The sequence below is a fragment of the Aquarana catesbeiana genome, linkage group LG05 (genome assembly GCF_042186555.1).
Source record: "Aquarana catesbeiana isolate 2022-GZ linkage group LG05, ASM4218655v1, whole genome shotgun sequence".
NCBI lineage: Eukaryota > Metazoa > Chordata > Amphibia > Anura > Ranidae > Aquarana > Aquarana catesbeiana.
The window spans coordinates 96,755,898-96,772,957 of NC_133328.1; the positions used below are offsets into that span (position 1 = coordinate 96,755,898).

At 44.2% G+C, this 17,060-nt stretch overlaps 1 protein-coding gene across 1 annotated transcript in view; it reads left to right on the forward strand.

Annotated features, from left to right (window-relative positions):
• Positions 1-4,685, forward strand: part of RHEB (Ras homolog, mTORC1 binding) — a 37,658-nt gene extending 32,973 nt beyond the window's left edge. The window contains exon 8 of the mRNA XM_073629990.1: positions 4,132-4,685. Coding sequence (XP_073486091.1) covers positions 4,132-4,224 — 93 coding nt within the window. The 3' untranslated portion in view covers positions 4,225-4,685. The remainder of the gene's footprint in view (positions 1-4,131) is intronic.
• Positions 4,686-17,060: the final 12,375 nt, after the last annotated feature.

The window sequence follows — 17,060 nt, forward strand, 5'->3', positions numbered from 1 at the left end:
CACAGCAAAAATGACCATGGTGGCTGAAGGAGAAGGTGAATGTCCTTGCATGGCCTAGTCAGAGCCCAGACTTGAACCGAACCCTATTGAAAATATGGGTAATGACAAACTGCTCAAGTGTAGTTAAATTTGATGGTGACCATTTGGACTGCAAAGTTAGTAGATATATGCCAACAGATTAAAGGCTATAATTAAAGCAAAATATGGTTCAGTAAAAGACACAAGGGGTGATCCTTTTTTCCAACTCTGTATCTTCTTGTGTCCCTCAACCCCCCCCCCCCACACACACACACACACACACACACACACACACACACACACACACACACACACACACACACACACACACACACACACACACACACACACACACACACACACTGTTTCCTACTTTCTGAGAGATATAATATTTGTGTGCCTTAGGGCAGTGGCAGCCAATCTTTCCAGCGACCAGGAGGTGGACTGGATATTCAGTGTATCCTTAGCCCCCCTTTACACAACACCACCCTTAGTGTCAAGTGTCCCCCTTTTTTAAAACCACCCCGCAGTGTCCTCTGTTCCCTTTCACATCACTGTGCCCCTCTACAGTTCATTCCCCTTTAATGTAACAGACTGTAATGATTGCAGTGTAAATACAATATGACTTGGAACAGCAAAATCCCTTTCATTAGTGCCAACCTACATGCACTTATGGTGCTGCCATTTTAAACAAAATAAAATTAATAGGATTGCTAACATGCGCAATTTAAATAAAATTGCAATAGTGCAAAAACCTAGTCCCATATAAGTGCAGTCCCAAAGGTTGTTGGGGGTTCTTGAGTTACAGAAAAATCCCCTGTAGTGACTGTTTCACCCCATGCACACACACCAGATGGCGATGACCCTCCTTCCTGTACAGCAAGGGAAGTCTAGAAGGCATATAGGTCCCTAGGGAGTCACGTCTTGGTGGTCTTTGATGGTTGGTCCTTGGTCCCGATCTTCCTCCTGTGGGTTCAGAAAGCGGGCAGTATGATGGGGAAAAAACTTAACAGAGAGGGCGCTTCATGGTGTGTAAAAGATCAAAATGATTATTAAAACAATTTTAAAGCACCACTGCACTTACAAAAAATGGCCCATCCTATCAATCCAACAAGATGGATGCTGCCTGTGTTTGAGCATGCATTCCACTCAAGCCAGAAGTGATGCTGAGGAACAGTCGCTTAACTAATTTTGTCATCTAACTGCAGCATCAGTTTCCTTTTTATATCTGCGTCCCTTGCAATACCGGCCCCCTGTCAATGCTTCCTGCAGTCCCCTCACTGCCCTATCACTGTGTTCCATTTCAGTTTCTACCTTCCCCGTATAGACCTACCTGTGGCAGGGTAGAGACGGTTTTCAGCCGTGTCACTCCCCCTAGCATCCCCCCCGCCACGAATACTGCATGTCAGATACTTTGTAATATTATTTGGCAAACTGCTACACTGCAGGACATGTGGATTATTGCTGTTATATTATAAGATGAAACAATCAGCGCCACATGTAAAAAACATTGTGATGTTTAAATAAAATAACCTAATAATAAACATGCACAACTGCTAAACATTCCAAGTGGTACACCACACTATATTTATAATTTTACGCATAGCGCTACATTTATTTACTATCCATTTTGAAATTAAAGTGCAAATCTCTAAAATAAATCCTACATATAAATGAATACTTCATAAAATGAAGAAATAAAGCATGAAAGACTCTTCTTGTGATCAGTGTATCCACACAATTCCACCACAGTGATTGTTGGTCCTCAAAAGGAGTGCTCACCTCCTAGAGGTCGGCCGATATATCGGCCGATATTTGGCTTGGCATCGGCCGATTGTGCTGATAAAAGAAGCCGATTATAACTTCAGCAGGACTTGCAAATGACTTCTGTAATAGAAGTCAATTGCAAGTTGTCTGAAGGTTTCTTCTCTCCTCCTCTGGGCAGCCTGCCAAATCTGATAAGATACATTTGTATCTCTTCGGGTTCTTTTATCAATAGACTGAACTCCATGTGTAGAAGTTCTCAGTTTAACCATTTAAAGACTAAATCTTTTTTGACATTTGTTGCTTACAAGTAAAAATTCTGTATTTTCTGCTAGAAAATCACTTGGAACCCCCAAACATTATATATTTTTTTTTTTTTAGCAGAGACCCTAGGGAATAAAATAGTGGTTGTTGCAATATTTTGTCACACGGTATTTGCGCAGCGGTCTTTCAAACGCAATTTTTAAAAATAAAATACACTAATTAAAAAAAAAAAAGCAGTAAAGTTAGCCCATTTTTTTTCGTCCAAAAGTTTTGGTTACCTGTTTTTGTGTATTTAATATTTAAGATATAGTTGTTTTTTTTTTTTTTTTTTTTTTTTTATCTAAATTATACATACAAGTGAACTGATTTGAGGTTTGTTTTGTTCAATAAATGTTTAAATATAAAAAATTTTCTGTATTACTTAAGGTTGCTTTCACACTGGAGCGGGCATGCGTTGACGGTAAAACGCTGTTAGTTTTAGCGGCGCTTTACCGTCATTTTAGCGGCGCTATTCGGCTGCTAGCGGGGCGCTTATAACCCAGCTAGCGGCCGAGGAAGGTGTTAAATGCGCCCCTGAAGTGCTGCTGCCGAGACGTTTTGCAGCCTCTTCGGCAGCGGTGCGCATTCATTTCAATGGGCAGGAGTGGTGGAGCAGCGGTATACACCACTCCAAAGACATCCTGCCAGCGCATCGCCTCACTCGGGATATCACACTGAGACTGTAGGGAAGCCGTTTTACAGGCGCTATTTTTAGCCCAAAAGCGCCTGAAAAACGCCCCAGTGTGAAAGGGGTCTAACTGTTAGATTTTATGAGATGAAGGGGGGAAAAAAAAAAAAAAATCGGCATCACATATCGGCCACTGTGACTTCTAAATATCGGCATCGGCCAGAGAAAAACCCATATCGGTCGACCTCTACTCACCTCCCAGATGAGTCAAAACTCGTATGTGGATCTCCCCACAAGCTCTTTGCTCTCACTTCCTCTTCCCAGTCAATGGTGGGTAATCCAGATGGCTCTTTTCTTAATGGTGACTCAGCATTAATACCTAAAGAAACGGATCATCTCCCAGCTTGGCTCAAGATTCCATGAGTTCAGGACATGTAAATAATTATAGAGACCGTAGTGTTCTCCAGATACAAATTTATTCAAAGCCCCCAAATGGACAAGTTGCATTTACAAGATAAAAACTTTTAAAATCCCAAAAAAACCTTGAGTAGCACCGCTGTGTCCACATACACAGTGCCTGGCTGAATGTGACTATCAGCGCCTTCTAGACGCATATCGGCCAATCACAGGCCTTCCTCAGAACTACTACTGAGGAAGTCCTGTGATTATTTACATGTCCTAAACTCGTGTAATCTTGAGCCAAGCTGGGAGATGATCTGTTTCTTTGGATATTAATGAGCTCAGTTACCATTTAAGAAAAGCCATCTGGATTACCCACCATTGACTGGGAAGAGGAAGTGAGAACAAGGAGCTTGTGGGGAGATCCGCATATGAGTTTTGACTCATCTGGGAGGTGAGTGCGCATTTTTACTGGTGGTGGTGTGCACTCCTTTTGAGGACGAACAATCACTGTGGCGGAATTATGTGGATAGACTGATCACAAGAAGAGTCTTTCGTGTGTGGTCCCCCCCCCCCCCCCCCCCCCAATTTTATGGACTATTCATGTATATGTAGGATTTATTTATTTTAGAGATTTGCACTTTATATTTTTAATTTTACACATGGCGCTACATTTATTTACTATACATATTGCTGTTATATGTATGTTCTTCAATAGTCATTTGATTAAAAAAATAAATTAAATAATAAACCAAGTTGGACAAGTCTTACTGTTGTCAATGGGCTTGCTTGCTAAACCTGGAGAGTGCAAAATGTGGTGCAGCTGTGCATGGTAGCCAATCTACTTCTAACTTCAGCTTGTTCAGTTTAAGCTTTGAGAAAAAAAAACTGAAAGCTAATTGGTTTCTATCTAGAGCTGCACCAGATTTTGCACTCTCCAGTTTTTGTAAACGTCTAGAAATGTCAAACTTGCTGTGGATTTTTGTGAAGACTGACTTTTTTTTTTTTTTTTTATCCAGACTGCTGTTGATGTTTTTAAAAGAATAATTTTAGAAGCCGAAAAGATTGATGGTGGATGTTCACAAGGGAAGTCTTCCTGCTCCGTAATGTAATTCCACTACACAAGCTGCGGACACTGGGAATATATTCTACTTGAATAAGCAAACTGCCTGTTCTACTTCAAAACTAGGCTTTTCATGTAACTTTTTTCCTCTCCCAGGAGGTGTGGTATTGCTAGCAGCACCATGTGTCCTCTTCTGGGATCGGAAGGGTTACACTGATTTTCAGGATAGGGATGGTCACAGCCGCCTTTTTGTTTTTTCCATGCAGATTATTCAGGAATCTGACTTCTTCAGCTCTTCAATCACACTTTCAATTTGTATATCCATATTTCTTAATATTATGGCCAATACTTTTTTACAGGCATTAATTTCAGTGTAGTTTGTTTATAATATTGTAATCACTCAAATGATACATATTGTTACATTATTCTTTACTTAACCCAGCTTGAACGTCAGTGTTTCTTTCTTTGTTCAGTGTAAACTTGTAAATAAAACCAGCTGCAGACCTTAAAGCTCTTTGTGCTTATTAACCACTTGCCTACTGTGTATACCCTTCCTGACCAGGCCGATGGTTTTTTTTTTTTTTTTTTTTTTTTTTATTTTGGCCAAGTTATACTGCTTCATAGCTTTGGTAAAAATCCCAAATCTGTATTTTTGGCACCATGGCCTTTAGACTAACCTTTACAAAGACCAATCATTAAAAATTGATCACACCTGATGTACTGACGGCCTATCATTTCTTGAGAAACTAGCTGGGACAGTGCAAATTACTACTTTTTGGAAAGTAGACATTCCAAGGTATTTGAGGCATGCCGAGTTATATTTTTTTTTTCCCACAAAATTGTCATATTAACGGGTTATTTCTCACATGGCATATGCATACTTGCAACTACACTCAAACACATTCTGCTTCTCTGGAGTATGGTGATGCTGCATGTGAGACTTTTTAACAGCCTAGCCACATACAGAGGCCCAACATGCAGGGAGCACTGTTGGATAGTCAGGTGTTCTAGGGACATAAATTACACATCTAATTTCCTATTACACATTTGAAGGCCTTGGAGCACCAGGGCAATGAAAAGCCCACCAACATATATTGTATGAGTGTTTTGAACATGTGGTGTATGTGGGGATTCCCCCCACTCCCCTGTGCTGAGGATCCACTGATGGGGTGGCACTATTCACTTATGGGCACTGTAGTGGCACTCTGGATCATGCTAGCGCCTGCTGCAGAGTCTCTCTCTCTCTCTCTCTCTCTCTCTCTCTCTCTCTCTCTCTCTCTCTCTCTCTCTCTCTCTCTCTCTCGTACTCTCTCTCGTACTCTCTCTCGTACTCTCTCTCGTACTCTCTCTCGTACTCTCTCTCGTACTCTCTCTCGTACTCTCTCTCGTACTCTCTCTCGTACTCTCTCGTATTAGAGAGAAGAAACACTGCAGCAGTGTGAGCAGAACCAGGCATGTGTGTGGGTTTCACAAGTGATTGCTCTCATTGGACGGAGCGATCACATGGTAAAGCGCCACTGATTGGCCTTTTACCCTGATCTGTGATGCACTGGGTCCCTTGGCCCCAGCTATCATGGACACTTCTTGATGCAAGGGACACAGTCGTATGACGACGTCCCAGAACTAGCCAGCAGCACTGTAGCTGTCATTCGGCTATAGTGCTGTCGACAAGTGGTTAAAAAGGAGCTCAGTTTCAAGCAACCCCCCCATTCACTGACCATGGTCATTTCAGTTAAGTTTAATTGTTTTTACTTTTTAACATTAAGAATTTGGCACTAAGCACTGCCAGGACACGTGTATGGCAATTGGTAAAATGACTGAGCCAGCAGTTACATGTGGGGGGGATATCCATTTGCCTCATTGGCTACTGTAAGGCACAATGCATGAAAGCTCCTTCATGTCACGCTGGTGATGAGGTACAGCATGAAGGATGTCACACATAGAAAATTTGAGCTGTGCTGAACTGCCACTAAACAGTATGTGTATTGAGGGGGCAGAGTTATGCTTTTTCCACATCCCCCTCACTGGCTATGGGCAGGTGAGGCAAATTAAACATGTCCGCGCTGCGCCTGGTAGGAGAGGAGGTACAGTGTTGGAAAAGAAGGGTGTGTGTTTTTTTTTTTTGTTTTTTTTTTTTTACCCCTGTCAAGCCAATTTTCAGCGTGTCATGCAACACTGTACCCAGTTTTTTGTTTTGTTTTTTTTGTTAGCTTTCTTTTTGGTGGTATTTAATCACCACGGGAGCTCCCCACATTGTGAACACGTTTTCAGACCCCCTTCGCTTTTTTCAATTTCATGTTGCAGCCTTATACTTTAAGTGTTTTTGTTGCGTTTCATCTAGCCCCAGTATCCCATAATTTTACTAAAGCCATGAGATCAAAGGAACTGCCTGCAGAGCTCGGGATTATTGCAAGGCACAGATCTGGGGAAGGCTACAAAAACATTTCTGCTGCACTGAAGGCTTCCAAGAGCAGCGTGGCCACCATAATTCTCAAATGGGAGAAGTTTAGCACAACCAGAACTCTGACAAAAGCTGTGCACAATCTAGGGAGAAGAGCCCTAGTAAGAGAGATGGTCACTCTGTGCTCCAGACATCTTTTGTGGCGATGGGACAAAGTTCCAGAAGGACAACCATCACTACAGCCCTCCACCACTGATCTGGGCTTTATGGCAGTGTGACTAGACAGAAGCCTTTCCTCAGTGCGAAACACACAAAAGCCTGCTTGGCATTTGCAAGAAAGCTCCCCCCATCTCTTGCATAATGGTCGCTGGGGCACTACAGTGTAACCATATGACTGGTGTGATCATGACTGGCAACAGTAAGCTGTTCTTGGCCCTGGACCATGTGATTACCCTGACTAATCAGAGTTCACAATAGTACACAGTGGCTATGGATGACAAGCCGTGTTTACAACTGATGTGATCACTGTCCTCACAGTGATCTCATGGTAAAGGGGCCACGCATGGTGACCCAGTACGATGGCCACTACAGTACACGGCGGGGTTATATTGCGCTGAAGGGCCAGTATGGTGTGCGAATGGGAGGATGTCATATGATGTCCACCCAGGATAAAGGAGGGCCCATATTACAATAGGCTTGGTGGGAAGTGGTTAAAAATATGAAACACCCCCCCCCCCCCCAAATTATGCTGTAGGTTTTCAAACAGGGGCTTACAGTAAGTGGTTTCAATTTTTTTTTTTTTTTTTTTTTTTTATATACATGAAATCTGTGTTTTTATAAAAAGAGCTTGATTGTGTGGAAGATGAGGATTGGCAAGGCAGCCAATCAGTACACGTGATTGCAAGAAGAATGCTAAGAGAAAGCAAAGTGACAGCTCATTGGTCTCCTGCTACTCTTTCACTGTCCAATAACAGGTGGGTCTGGGATAGGAGAGCTCTTGCTACATCTGTCCCTGCCTAATCAATGCTTTTATTAGCACAACCGATAAAATTACAGCAAGAGAATCCTGAATGTTTTGGCAAACTGCCTTAGTCATAGCATAGTTTAAAATGAGGTCTGATCCAACCTTATAGGAGCACGTGATCTAAAAATACAGATCAGGTGTATCCAATGAGTAAAACTAAAAGCAGACCTATAAGCACAAACATTGGTGGATGTGGGAATAACCTTCAGTAAGTCATAAGAAAAGCAGCATTCTCCTTAATATACGAATGGTAACCAGCACCCTGTTGGGACGTGTTTAGTCACATAACAAATTTACCTGTATATCTCCTAGTAGGAGGGCTCCCACCCTGAAAACAATGTTGTCTCACCTACAGTCGTGCTTAAAAGTTTGCATACCCTGGCAGAAGGTCATTCTTCGCCAGTCCTTCGTTCTTTCGAGGTATGTCATGAGTGTTTCTTACATCTAGTTTTTGTGTCGTGCTCCCTTTTTTTTTTTTTTTTCTCTTCAGTCCATACTTTTTGGAAGCGAAGAAAGATGATATTTTGTGTTCTGTGGAACGTTGAAGAGACCTTGGGTAGGAAAGCCAGGTCTGGTGAGAGAATGATCTTGTCCAAATGTATAAGGCAGTATGGTTCTATCATAGGCAGGGCTTGGATTTTGCTCACTCTTCTGGCCGACACTAGGGCCACAAGAAGTGCCATTTTTAGAGTGAGGTTTTTGTCTGAGCTGTCTTGCATCGGTTTGAATGGAGGGGAGAGAAACCCTCTGAGTACCATGGACATGTCCCAAGTTGGAGTTCTATTCGTTTTAGCCGGCCTTGAGTGACATTAGAAATCGTTTTATCAGCGGATCCTCTGCAAGTGCTGCCACTTGTACCTTCAGCGTGCCTAGGGAGATATTTGTCTGCACCGTCTTGCAGGAATTCCAGAATTGTTGGGAGTATCCCTCTGTTGGAAATTGGTTTGTTTTTGTTCCAGGAGACAAACTTTTTTTCTCACTTTCTCATAGATTGCCGTAGTCACTGGCTTTCTGCTGTCTAGGATGGTATTGATCACCTTGTCTGACAGTCCTTTTATTCTGAAGTCTTATCCTTTCAGTAACCTTGCCGAGAGCTTCAGGATTCTGTGGTTCGGATGGTTGACTGGGCCCTGAGATAAAAGATCTGGCCGGTCCGTCTATGTCAGATGAGGTTGGATGCTGAGGTTCTTCAAGTGGCTGAACCATGCCCTTTGGGGCCAGTGCGGTGCTATTAGTATCACCGTTGCTCTCTCTATTTTTTGGATCACTCTTGGTATTATGGCAGTTGGAGGGAATGCATAATAGTTGCCATCTTCAGTTTTGCTGAAGGCATCTACTCCCCCGCTGTTGCCATCTGTGGGATCTAGTGAGAAGAATGTTGGTGATTTTGCGTTCGCTTTAGAGGCAAACAGATCTACCTCGGGTATCCCCCACATTTGAGTGATTTTGTGCGAAGATCGATTGGTTCAGTGACCACATCTGTTTTATGGTCTTCCGGCTCAGGAAGTCCGCCAGTGTATGGTCTGTCCCTTTTCAGGTATATGCCTGATATAGACCTTTATGTTTTGGTTCTGCCCATAGCAGGATTGTTTCCGTCAGCCTCATCAAGCTTTGGGACTTTGTCCCTCCCTGCCTGTTTAGGTATGCCACAGTCGTGGCGTTGTCAGATTTGTATTGTTACAATACAGTATTGCTGGTTTGAATGCTTTTAATGCTTCCTCCACAGCTTTTAGCTCTCTCATGTTTGAGGAGGCTTGGGACCATCTGGAACTCCATTTTCCCTGTGTGTAAAGGTCTTCCATGTGTGCCTCCCAGCCTAGGGCGCTGGCATCAGTGGTGATTCTGACTGGAAGGGATTGAGCCCATTTGCGCCCTTCGTTGTATCAAAGCGGATGGAGCCACCATTGGAGTGTTTGACCGTGGTCGGAACAGGAATGGGCTTGTCTAGGGATGAGTGGCTGCCATCCCACTGGGACAGAATGTAATTCTGTAGTGGTCTCATGTGGATCTGCGCCCATGTAATGGCTGGTATTGAAGCTGTCATCAGCCCTAGTACTGCCATTCCTTGTCTGATTGTAATGGCATTGGTCCCTCTTAGAGAGGTTACTGCCTGCGTTATCTTTTCACTCTTCTTCTGTTAGGAAGATCTTGGTTAGTCTGGAGTTTAGTACATAACTCGAATACACCACTCTCTGGCTTGGTCACCTGTGTTTTTTCTGCATTCACTATCCACCCCAGGTTTTGCAGGTAGGACATACTTGTGCGCAGGTTGACCTCTAGGGTCTCTGCTGAGTCTGCAAAGAACAGTAGATCGTCTAGGTATGGTATGATGCCAATGCCTTGTTGTCTTGGACCTTTTAGCGCTTCTGCCATTATCGTTGAGAAGATTCTGGGTGCCGAAGAGAAGCCGAAAGGGAGAGCTGTATATTGCAGGTGCAGAGTGGTTGCTGGCCCTTGTATTGTGAACCTCAGAAATTTTTGATGATCCTCCTTTATGGGGACATGTAGGTAAGCATCCTGTATATCTATTGTCGCCATAAATTACTCCCGAGGTAGGATGTTTCTGACCGAATAAATAGACTCCATTCTGAATTTTTTGTATTTTATTCCTCTGAGTGGTTTGAGGTTCAGTATGAGCCTTGGCTTGCCTTACGTTTTTTTTCTTTGCAAAAATATAGGAATAAAATCCTCTTTGTTCCTCTTCTTGAGGTAGATTCTCCAGTGACTCTAAAAAGGCCTTTGCTTGATCTTCCTCTTTTGGTAGCATGGTTACTAGGTACTTGGTTGGGGGCGGGTGGAAAATTCTATCGCGTAGCCATCCGTTATGGTGCGTACGATGAATTTGTTTTTTGTTGCTTCCATCCATTGGTGGGAAAAAACTGCAAGTCTGCCCCCCACCTGATGGCAAGTCATTGTTTTTTGGGTTAGGAGGCTTTAGGATTAATTCACCCTTGCCTTTTTTGTTTTGTTGTCCCCAGCACTTCTTTGCTCCTGGCTTGTTGAATTTTTTTTGAACTGCCGAAAGGGTGCCTTCCCTTGTTTCGTTTTTGGTTTGGGGAAAACCCCTGTTCTTTGCTGCAGTTCTGTCTAGTAGGGTTTCTAGTTCAGGCATGAACAGTAGGTCTCCAGTGAACGGAATTCCGCACAGTCTGTTCTTAGAAGAGATATCACCTTTCCAAGATTTCAGCCACAGGGCTCTTCGGGCTGCGTTGAGTAGCGCTATGGCCCTTGAAGATATTCTGACAGTTTCAGCTAAGGCATCTGCTAGAAAAGCTGCCGCTCTGGTCAGTGTAGGGATGATCTTTATTCTACCCTAGGTGTGTCATTTTCCAGAAGTTCCTGAAGCTGGGTTAGCCAGATTAGCAAGGTACTGGCTGTGCAGGTGGAAGCTATTGCTGGATTCAGATTCGCAGCGCCCTGCTTCCCAGACCATCTTTAAAAGGGCTTCTATTTTCTTGTCCATAGGCTCGCTTAAAGTACCTGCGTCATCAAAGGCTCAGTCAGATTTATTTGTGACTTGCCAGAGACTCATCCACTTTGGGGCATTTAGCCCAGGTTTTGGTGTCTGTCTCTGCAAATGGATATCTATGCTTGACCGCAGCTGGTATGAAGAGTTTTTTTTTTTTTTTCTATGGGTCTTCCCACTTTTTTTGGACGATATCTTTAAGAGTTTTTGGTGTACAGGAAATGTTCTAGTTTTCCTGGGCTGTAGCTCTTTATACATCTTGTTGTGTAGTGTGAGCTCTGCAGCTTTTTGCTCTTTAATACCTAGTGTGTCAGCTATGGCTTTTTAGAAGGTTTTCCGTGTCTTCTGAGGGAAATAAGTTGCCTTCTGAGGGTGGATCTTCCTCCTCAGAGTCTGAGCAGAGTCCATCCTCCCATTCGGATTGTACAGATTCATCCGAATCCTCCTCTTGTTCCTGTCATTCTGCCTGTTCCCTATTACCTGAAGGAACGCATGTCCCGCTGGTAGATGGGGTACTGGCTTAATCGGCATTCGTTGGTGCTTCTAATTTCTCAATTTCTGAGCGTAACGGTGCCGTGGTGCTCTTTATCTCTTTTTTAAGAGGTGAGCAGATCTCTCAGGTAACCTTGCGACTCTTTGGCCACCATTTTGTCTATGCATTTTTGGCATAGGGGTTTTTTCCATTCGAGTGAAAACCGGTGGCTGAACGAAGCACATGTTTTTTTTGCTGCTTTTCATTTTCCTTTCATCTGGGGTCATTGCCTGAAATCGAGCATAAAGAGTTCCCTGTGAGGAAGGAGGCTAAGACTGCCTGTAAGGGCAGTTTTTGCAGTGAGGTTAAGACAGAGGTGACCCTGGAGTATCCTGGCTTACCTTGGAGCTGCCCTGGCTTGCAGGATCTGCAGGGCAGGGTGAAGAAGCATCAGACGTGGTCAGCCACCAGGAACCTCTGCTTGGAGAGGCCTCTTAACTGCTTCCTGCTTAAGCTCCAGCCCTGCTCCCAGCTGACCCCGTGCAGGTTGGTGGATGTACCTGCACGTGTTGCTGGTGTCCTCCTTCCTGACGTTTCATTAGGGAGGGGGACTCTGCTGTTGTGTTTTTTTTTTTTTTAAAACGCAGTGGCGGCGCCATCTTCGTACACCCTGCAGGGCCTCCACGAGGGAAGGCCGGCTCTGTTGAATGCGGTGGAACGCCGAGGGCTGCAGTGACAAAGAGCGGGCGGACAGATGGACGGGCAGACGGTAGGTAAACAGATGGTGACAAAAACTGACACCTGCGCGGTACCATCTGTGGGATCCTAATGCGGCCTGAGGCTTAGGGGCAAAGCAGATCAGCAGCCATCTGGATTGAAACAGCAGTAGGTCCCTTCAGCATGTGCTATGGGGAAAAAAATGCCAGTGCATTTTGTTCCAGCTTGGGGGGGATGATTGCAGATCCCTCTGTAGGGGTGAAATCTCAAGCAGTACTCAAATTTGCTGCTCCTACTCACCCTCCCAAGGCCTGCTGGGCTGCATGGGATGCTGGCAGGGGGTCTCCTGCAAGTAGCACTGAGACAGGTTTTAAAATAATAAATGTTTCTTTGCAGCTCCTGTGGGTCCGGAGGAAACACAAACAACTGAGGCACGCAGGTAAGACTGTGAAATTTATAATGGTGGACTAATGAGGTTCCTCCTCCCTGAAACAGGAAACAATCTCTCGGATGCTGCCCTGGAAGACGATTCAAAAAAAAAAAAAAAAAAGCTGTCAAAGACCTGCATAACAGGGTGATGGAAAAGGATATAAAAATATATTCAAAGCCTTGACTATGCTAGTCGGTACTGTCACTTAAGCGCTTCCGGACCAGCTGCCGGCAGGTTGGACCTCTGTGTGAAACCATGTAGCTGTACACTGGCTCGCGGGATCCGGATAGCAGGCATGCGCCGATGCTCGTGGCCAACGGTCGCGAAGACCGCCGGCCACGAGCAATCGTGAGCAGGAGACACAGAACAGGGACGAACGTCCCTGTTCTGACACGAGTGACAGATTGTGTGTTCCTATTAGCTAGGAACCACGATCCGTCACTTCCTGTAGTTAGTCCTCTCTTCCAGTTAGAATCACCTCCCAGGCAACACAGTTAACCCCTTCACCAACCCCTAGTGTTAACCCCTTCACTGCCAGTGACATTTTTTTACAGTAATCAATGCATTTTTAATTGCACTAATCACTGTATTAATGCCAATGGTTCCAAAAATGTGTCAAAATTGTCCGATGTGTCCGCTATAATGTCGCAGTCACAATAAAAATTGCAGATCACCGCCATTACTAGTTAAATAAAAATGCTATAAATCTATCCCCTATTTTGTAGACGCTATAACTTTTGCGCAAACCAATCAATATACGCTTATTGCGATTTTTATTTATTTTTACCAAAAATATGTAGAATACATATCGGCCTAAACTGAGAAATTTGCTTTTTTTAAAAAATAAATGGGGATATTATAGCAAAAAGTACAAAATGTGGGGGTTTTTTTTTTTCAAAATTGTCGTTTTTTTTGTTTATAGCGCAAAAAAACCCTGCAGGGGCGATCAAATACCACCAAAAGAAAGCTCTATTTGTGGGAAAAAAAGGGCGTCAATTTTGCTTGGGTACAAAATTTTTCTATCTGACTTTCATATCGTGTGTACGGACCTTAAGAAGTAGAAAATTTGTTGATCTCTTGATGCCAAGGTCAAGTAGACCAAGAAAGATTACAGCAACAACTGCCAGAAGAATTGTTTGGGATACAAAGAAAAATCCATGGATAACCTCTGGAAAAAGAGTATGGTTGTTTCAAGGAGCACAATATGACAATACTTGAACAAAAATTAGCTGCATGGTCAAATTGCCAGAAGCCTTTACTGTGCCAGTGCCACACAATAAAAAAAAACCCAGTTCCTATATGCCCAACAACACCTTGACATGCCTCAGTTTCTGGCACACTAGTCTTGAGTGACAAGACCAAAATTGAGCTTTATGGTCACAACCATGTTGGGAGAGGGGTCAATGAGGCCTATAGTGACAAGAATACCATCCCCACTGTGAAGCATGGTGGTTGCTCACTGATGTTTAGGGGTGGGGGTGTGAGCTCTAAAGACACAGGGAATCTTGTGAAAATTGATGGCAAGATGAATGCAGCATGTAATCTGAAAATACTGGAAATTTGTATTCTGCACAAAAGCTGCTTATGGGAAACTGTTGGACTTTTCAGCACAACAATGACCCTAAGCACAAGGCCAAGTTGACACTCCAGTGATTACAGCAGAAAAGGGTGAAGGTTGTAGAGTGGCAGGAAGAATTCAGGGGTCTCATAGACAACTATTACAAAAGTGCACGCTGTCATTGATGTGGGGGCAATACACAGTATTAAGAACTAAGGGTATGTAGACTTATAAACGGGTAATTTCATTTGTTTATTTGCCGCCATGTTTTGTTTTATGTTTGTGCCATTCTGTTATGACCTGCAGTCATTGGTGTGCGCAGCCTATTGAATTGGAGTGTGCACCCTAAAGTTCAAATGTGTGTGTGTGTGTGTGTGTGTGTGTGTGTGTGTGTGTGTGTGTGTGTGTGTGTATATATATATATATATATATATATATGTATATACAGGCCTTTTTTCCCAGATAGCTGCAGGAAATGAGCCACAACCCCCTTCACCCTTGGGGGGGGGGGGGGTCATTCGGGGTTGTATAAGAGGGTTAGCAACAAACTGCATGAACAGAGGAAGAGTCTTAATAGGACATTGTTAAATACCAGGAGTGCTTTACGAACGGTGCAGAGTTCAGGAGTGAGCTATGTATAGAGTGCAGGTTTCAGAATTTCCGCCAAACATATGGGTGTCAATTCACTAAGGCTGGGTTCACACTACTGCGAATTGAACGTGGATTTCTCCGCATTCTATTCGCACAGCAGGAGATTGTGACCGGTTGACAAGCCGCTTCACATATCTCCACAGCGGCTCCGGTGCAATTTGTACAGGAGCCCTGTGTTTCTTTTGGTCAGTTTCAGGTCTGGCTGAAATCGGACGTGAAATGATGAATGAGGACACATCGGACTCCTGCTGTGAGCCACTGCATGCTCATATGTGAACCCAGCCTGAGGCCCCTTTCACACTGGGGCGGTGGGGGCATCGGCGGTAAAACAGCGATATTTTTAGCGCGGTTTTACCGTCGTTTTTGCGGCGATATTCGGCCGCTAGCGGTGCGGTTTTAACCCCCGCTGGCAGCCGAAAAAGGGTTAAAACCGCTCGTACAGCGCGGTATAGCCGCGCTGTCCCATTGATTTCAATGGGCAGGAGCGGTGAACACACCGCTCCTTCACCGCTCCTTCACCGCTCCAAAGATGCGGCTGACAGGACTTTTTTTACCGTCCTGCCAGCGCACTGCTTCAGTGTGAAAGCCCTCGGGCTTTCACACTGAACAAACAGCAGAGGCTGTTTAGGGGCGGTTTACAGGCGGTATTTTTAGTGCAATAACGCCTGCAAACCGCCCCAGTGTGAAAGGGGCCTAAGAGTTAAAGTGGATGTAAACCTTCACATATACCCAGTGAAGTGAATAGCTTCAGATGATGCACAGGGATGAAACACATCTCCCTACATAAGTTTTACATGTATATCTTCCTTCTTCAGCTTGCTATATTCTGTAGGATTCTAACATCATAGTAGATTTTTTATTTCCCGATCCAGCAGAGTAGATTCTTGGCATACACTGCGTGACGACTGATTGAAGGAAAGGCACACGCCCCCATTCCACATAGGTGTCCCTCCGCTCTTTGCATAGCTTTCAATTGTGGCCGTGAAATGGTATCTCCCTTTGAAAAAACCATCCTACGATGTGCACATGCGCTATGGTGACGTCACTCCAACTGATCGACAAATCAGTGCCCTTCCGTTCTGCGCATGTGCGGGCACTTTTCGACGGTGGGCACATATCAATAGAACAATGGCTCTCGTAGGAGAAGCAGTCAAGTGTGAGCTGACTCTGGCTGGGAAGGACAGACACTAGACTGAATGGCGCTGCATGGAGCACAAGAGGGGGACCCTGAGGAGCCGGCCAAGGACTCAGATCCTGTGGGGAATGCGAGAATAAAGAGCAGCCAGTGCGGTAGAGCGTGGAGCTCTGCTAGTCACCCCCGACCTCCAGCCACCCATGTGCACGGTGCACTGGTACTCCTTCCCACCTAGCCGCCTATGCTGGCACTGGCCATATGTACAGGGGGGCCGCATAGGCCCCCTGCAGCACTGGGGTAGGTCATGGGTCACGGTCGCGACTCCTGCCATGACAATGACCCAAAGTACAGCAAAAATGACCACACAGTGGTTGAAGGAGAAAGGTGAATGTCCTTGCATGGCTTAGTCAGAGCCCAGACTTAAACCCTATTGAAAATCTGTGGAATGACTTGAAGACTGCAGTCCGCAAACGGTAACCATCATATTTAACTGAAGTTGGAGTGGGCAAATATTGCAAAGTCTAGATGTGCAAAATTAGTAAGAGACATATCCCAACAGACTAAAGGCTGTAAGGCAAAAGGTGGTTCCAACAAAATACTGATATAAGGGGGTGATTCTTTTTCCAACTCGGTGATTCGGTTTTTGAATTTTCTAAAAAAAAAAAAAAAAAATTCTGACATGTTGGTGTTATATCTTTCACTTGGATGTTATAAGTTGCACTAGTAAATACAGCTGGATAAAAGAAAAACTGTGTCTGTCTTCATTTCAGGCTGCAAAGCAATAAAATGTGATTATTTTAAAGGGGGTGATTCTTTTCTAAAACCCACTGTACATGTGATTTCTAATGGCCTATTTTGTGCATAGGCCACATTTGCTCAGGCCTTATATATGAAATTCAAATTCACAACATATGACTTTACTGTAGCCTTCTTTAAAGGCTTGCCAACTGCCGCACAAAGATGTACGTCGACAGAATGGCACAGGTAGGCAAATGGGCGTACAGGTATGTTCCTTTAAATTTGCTGCCTTT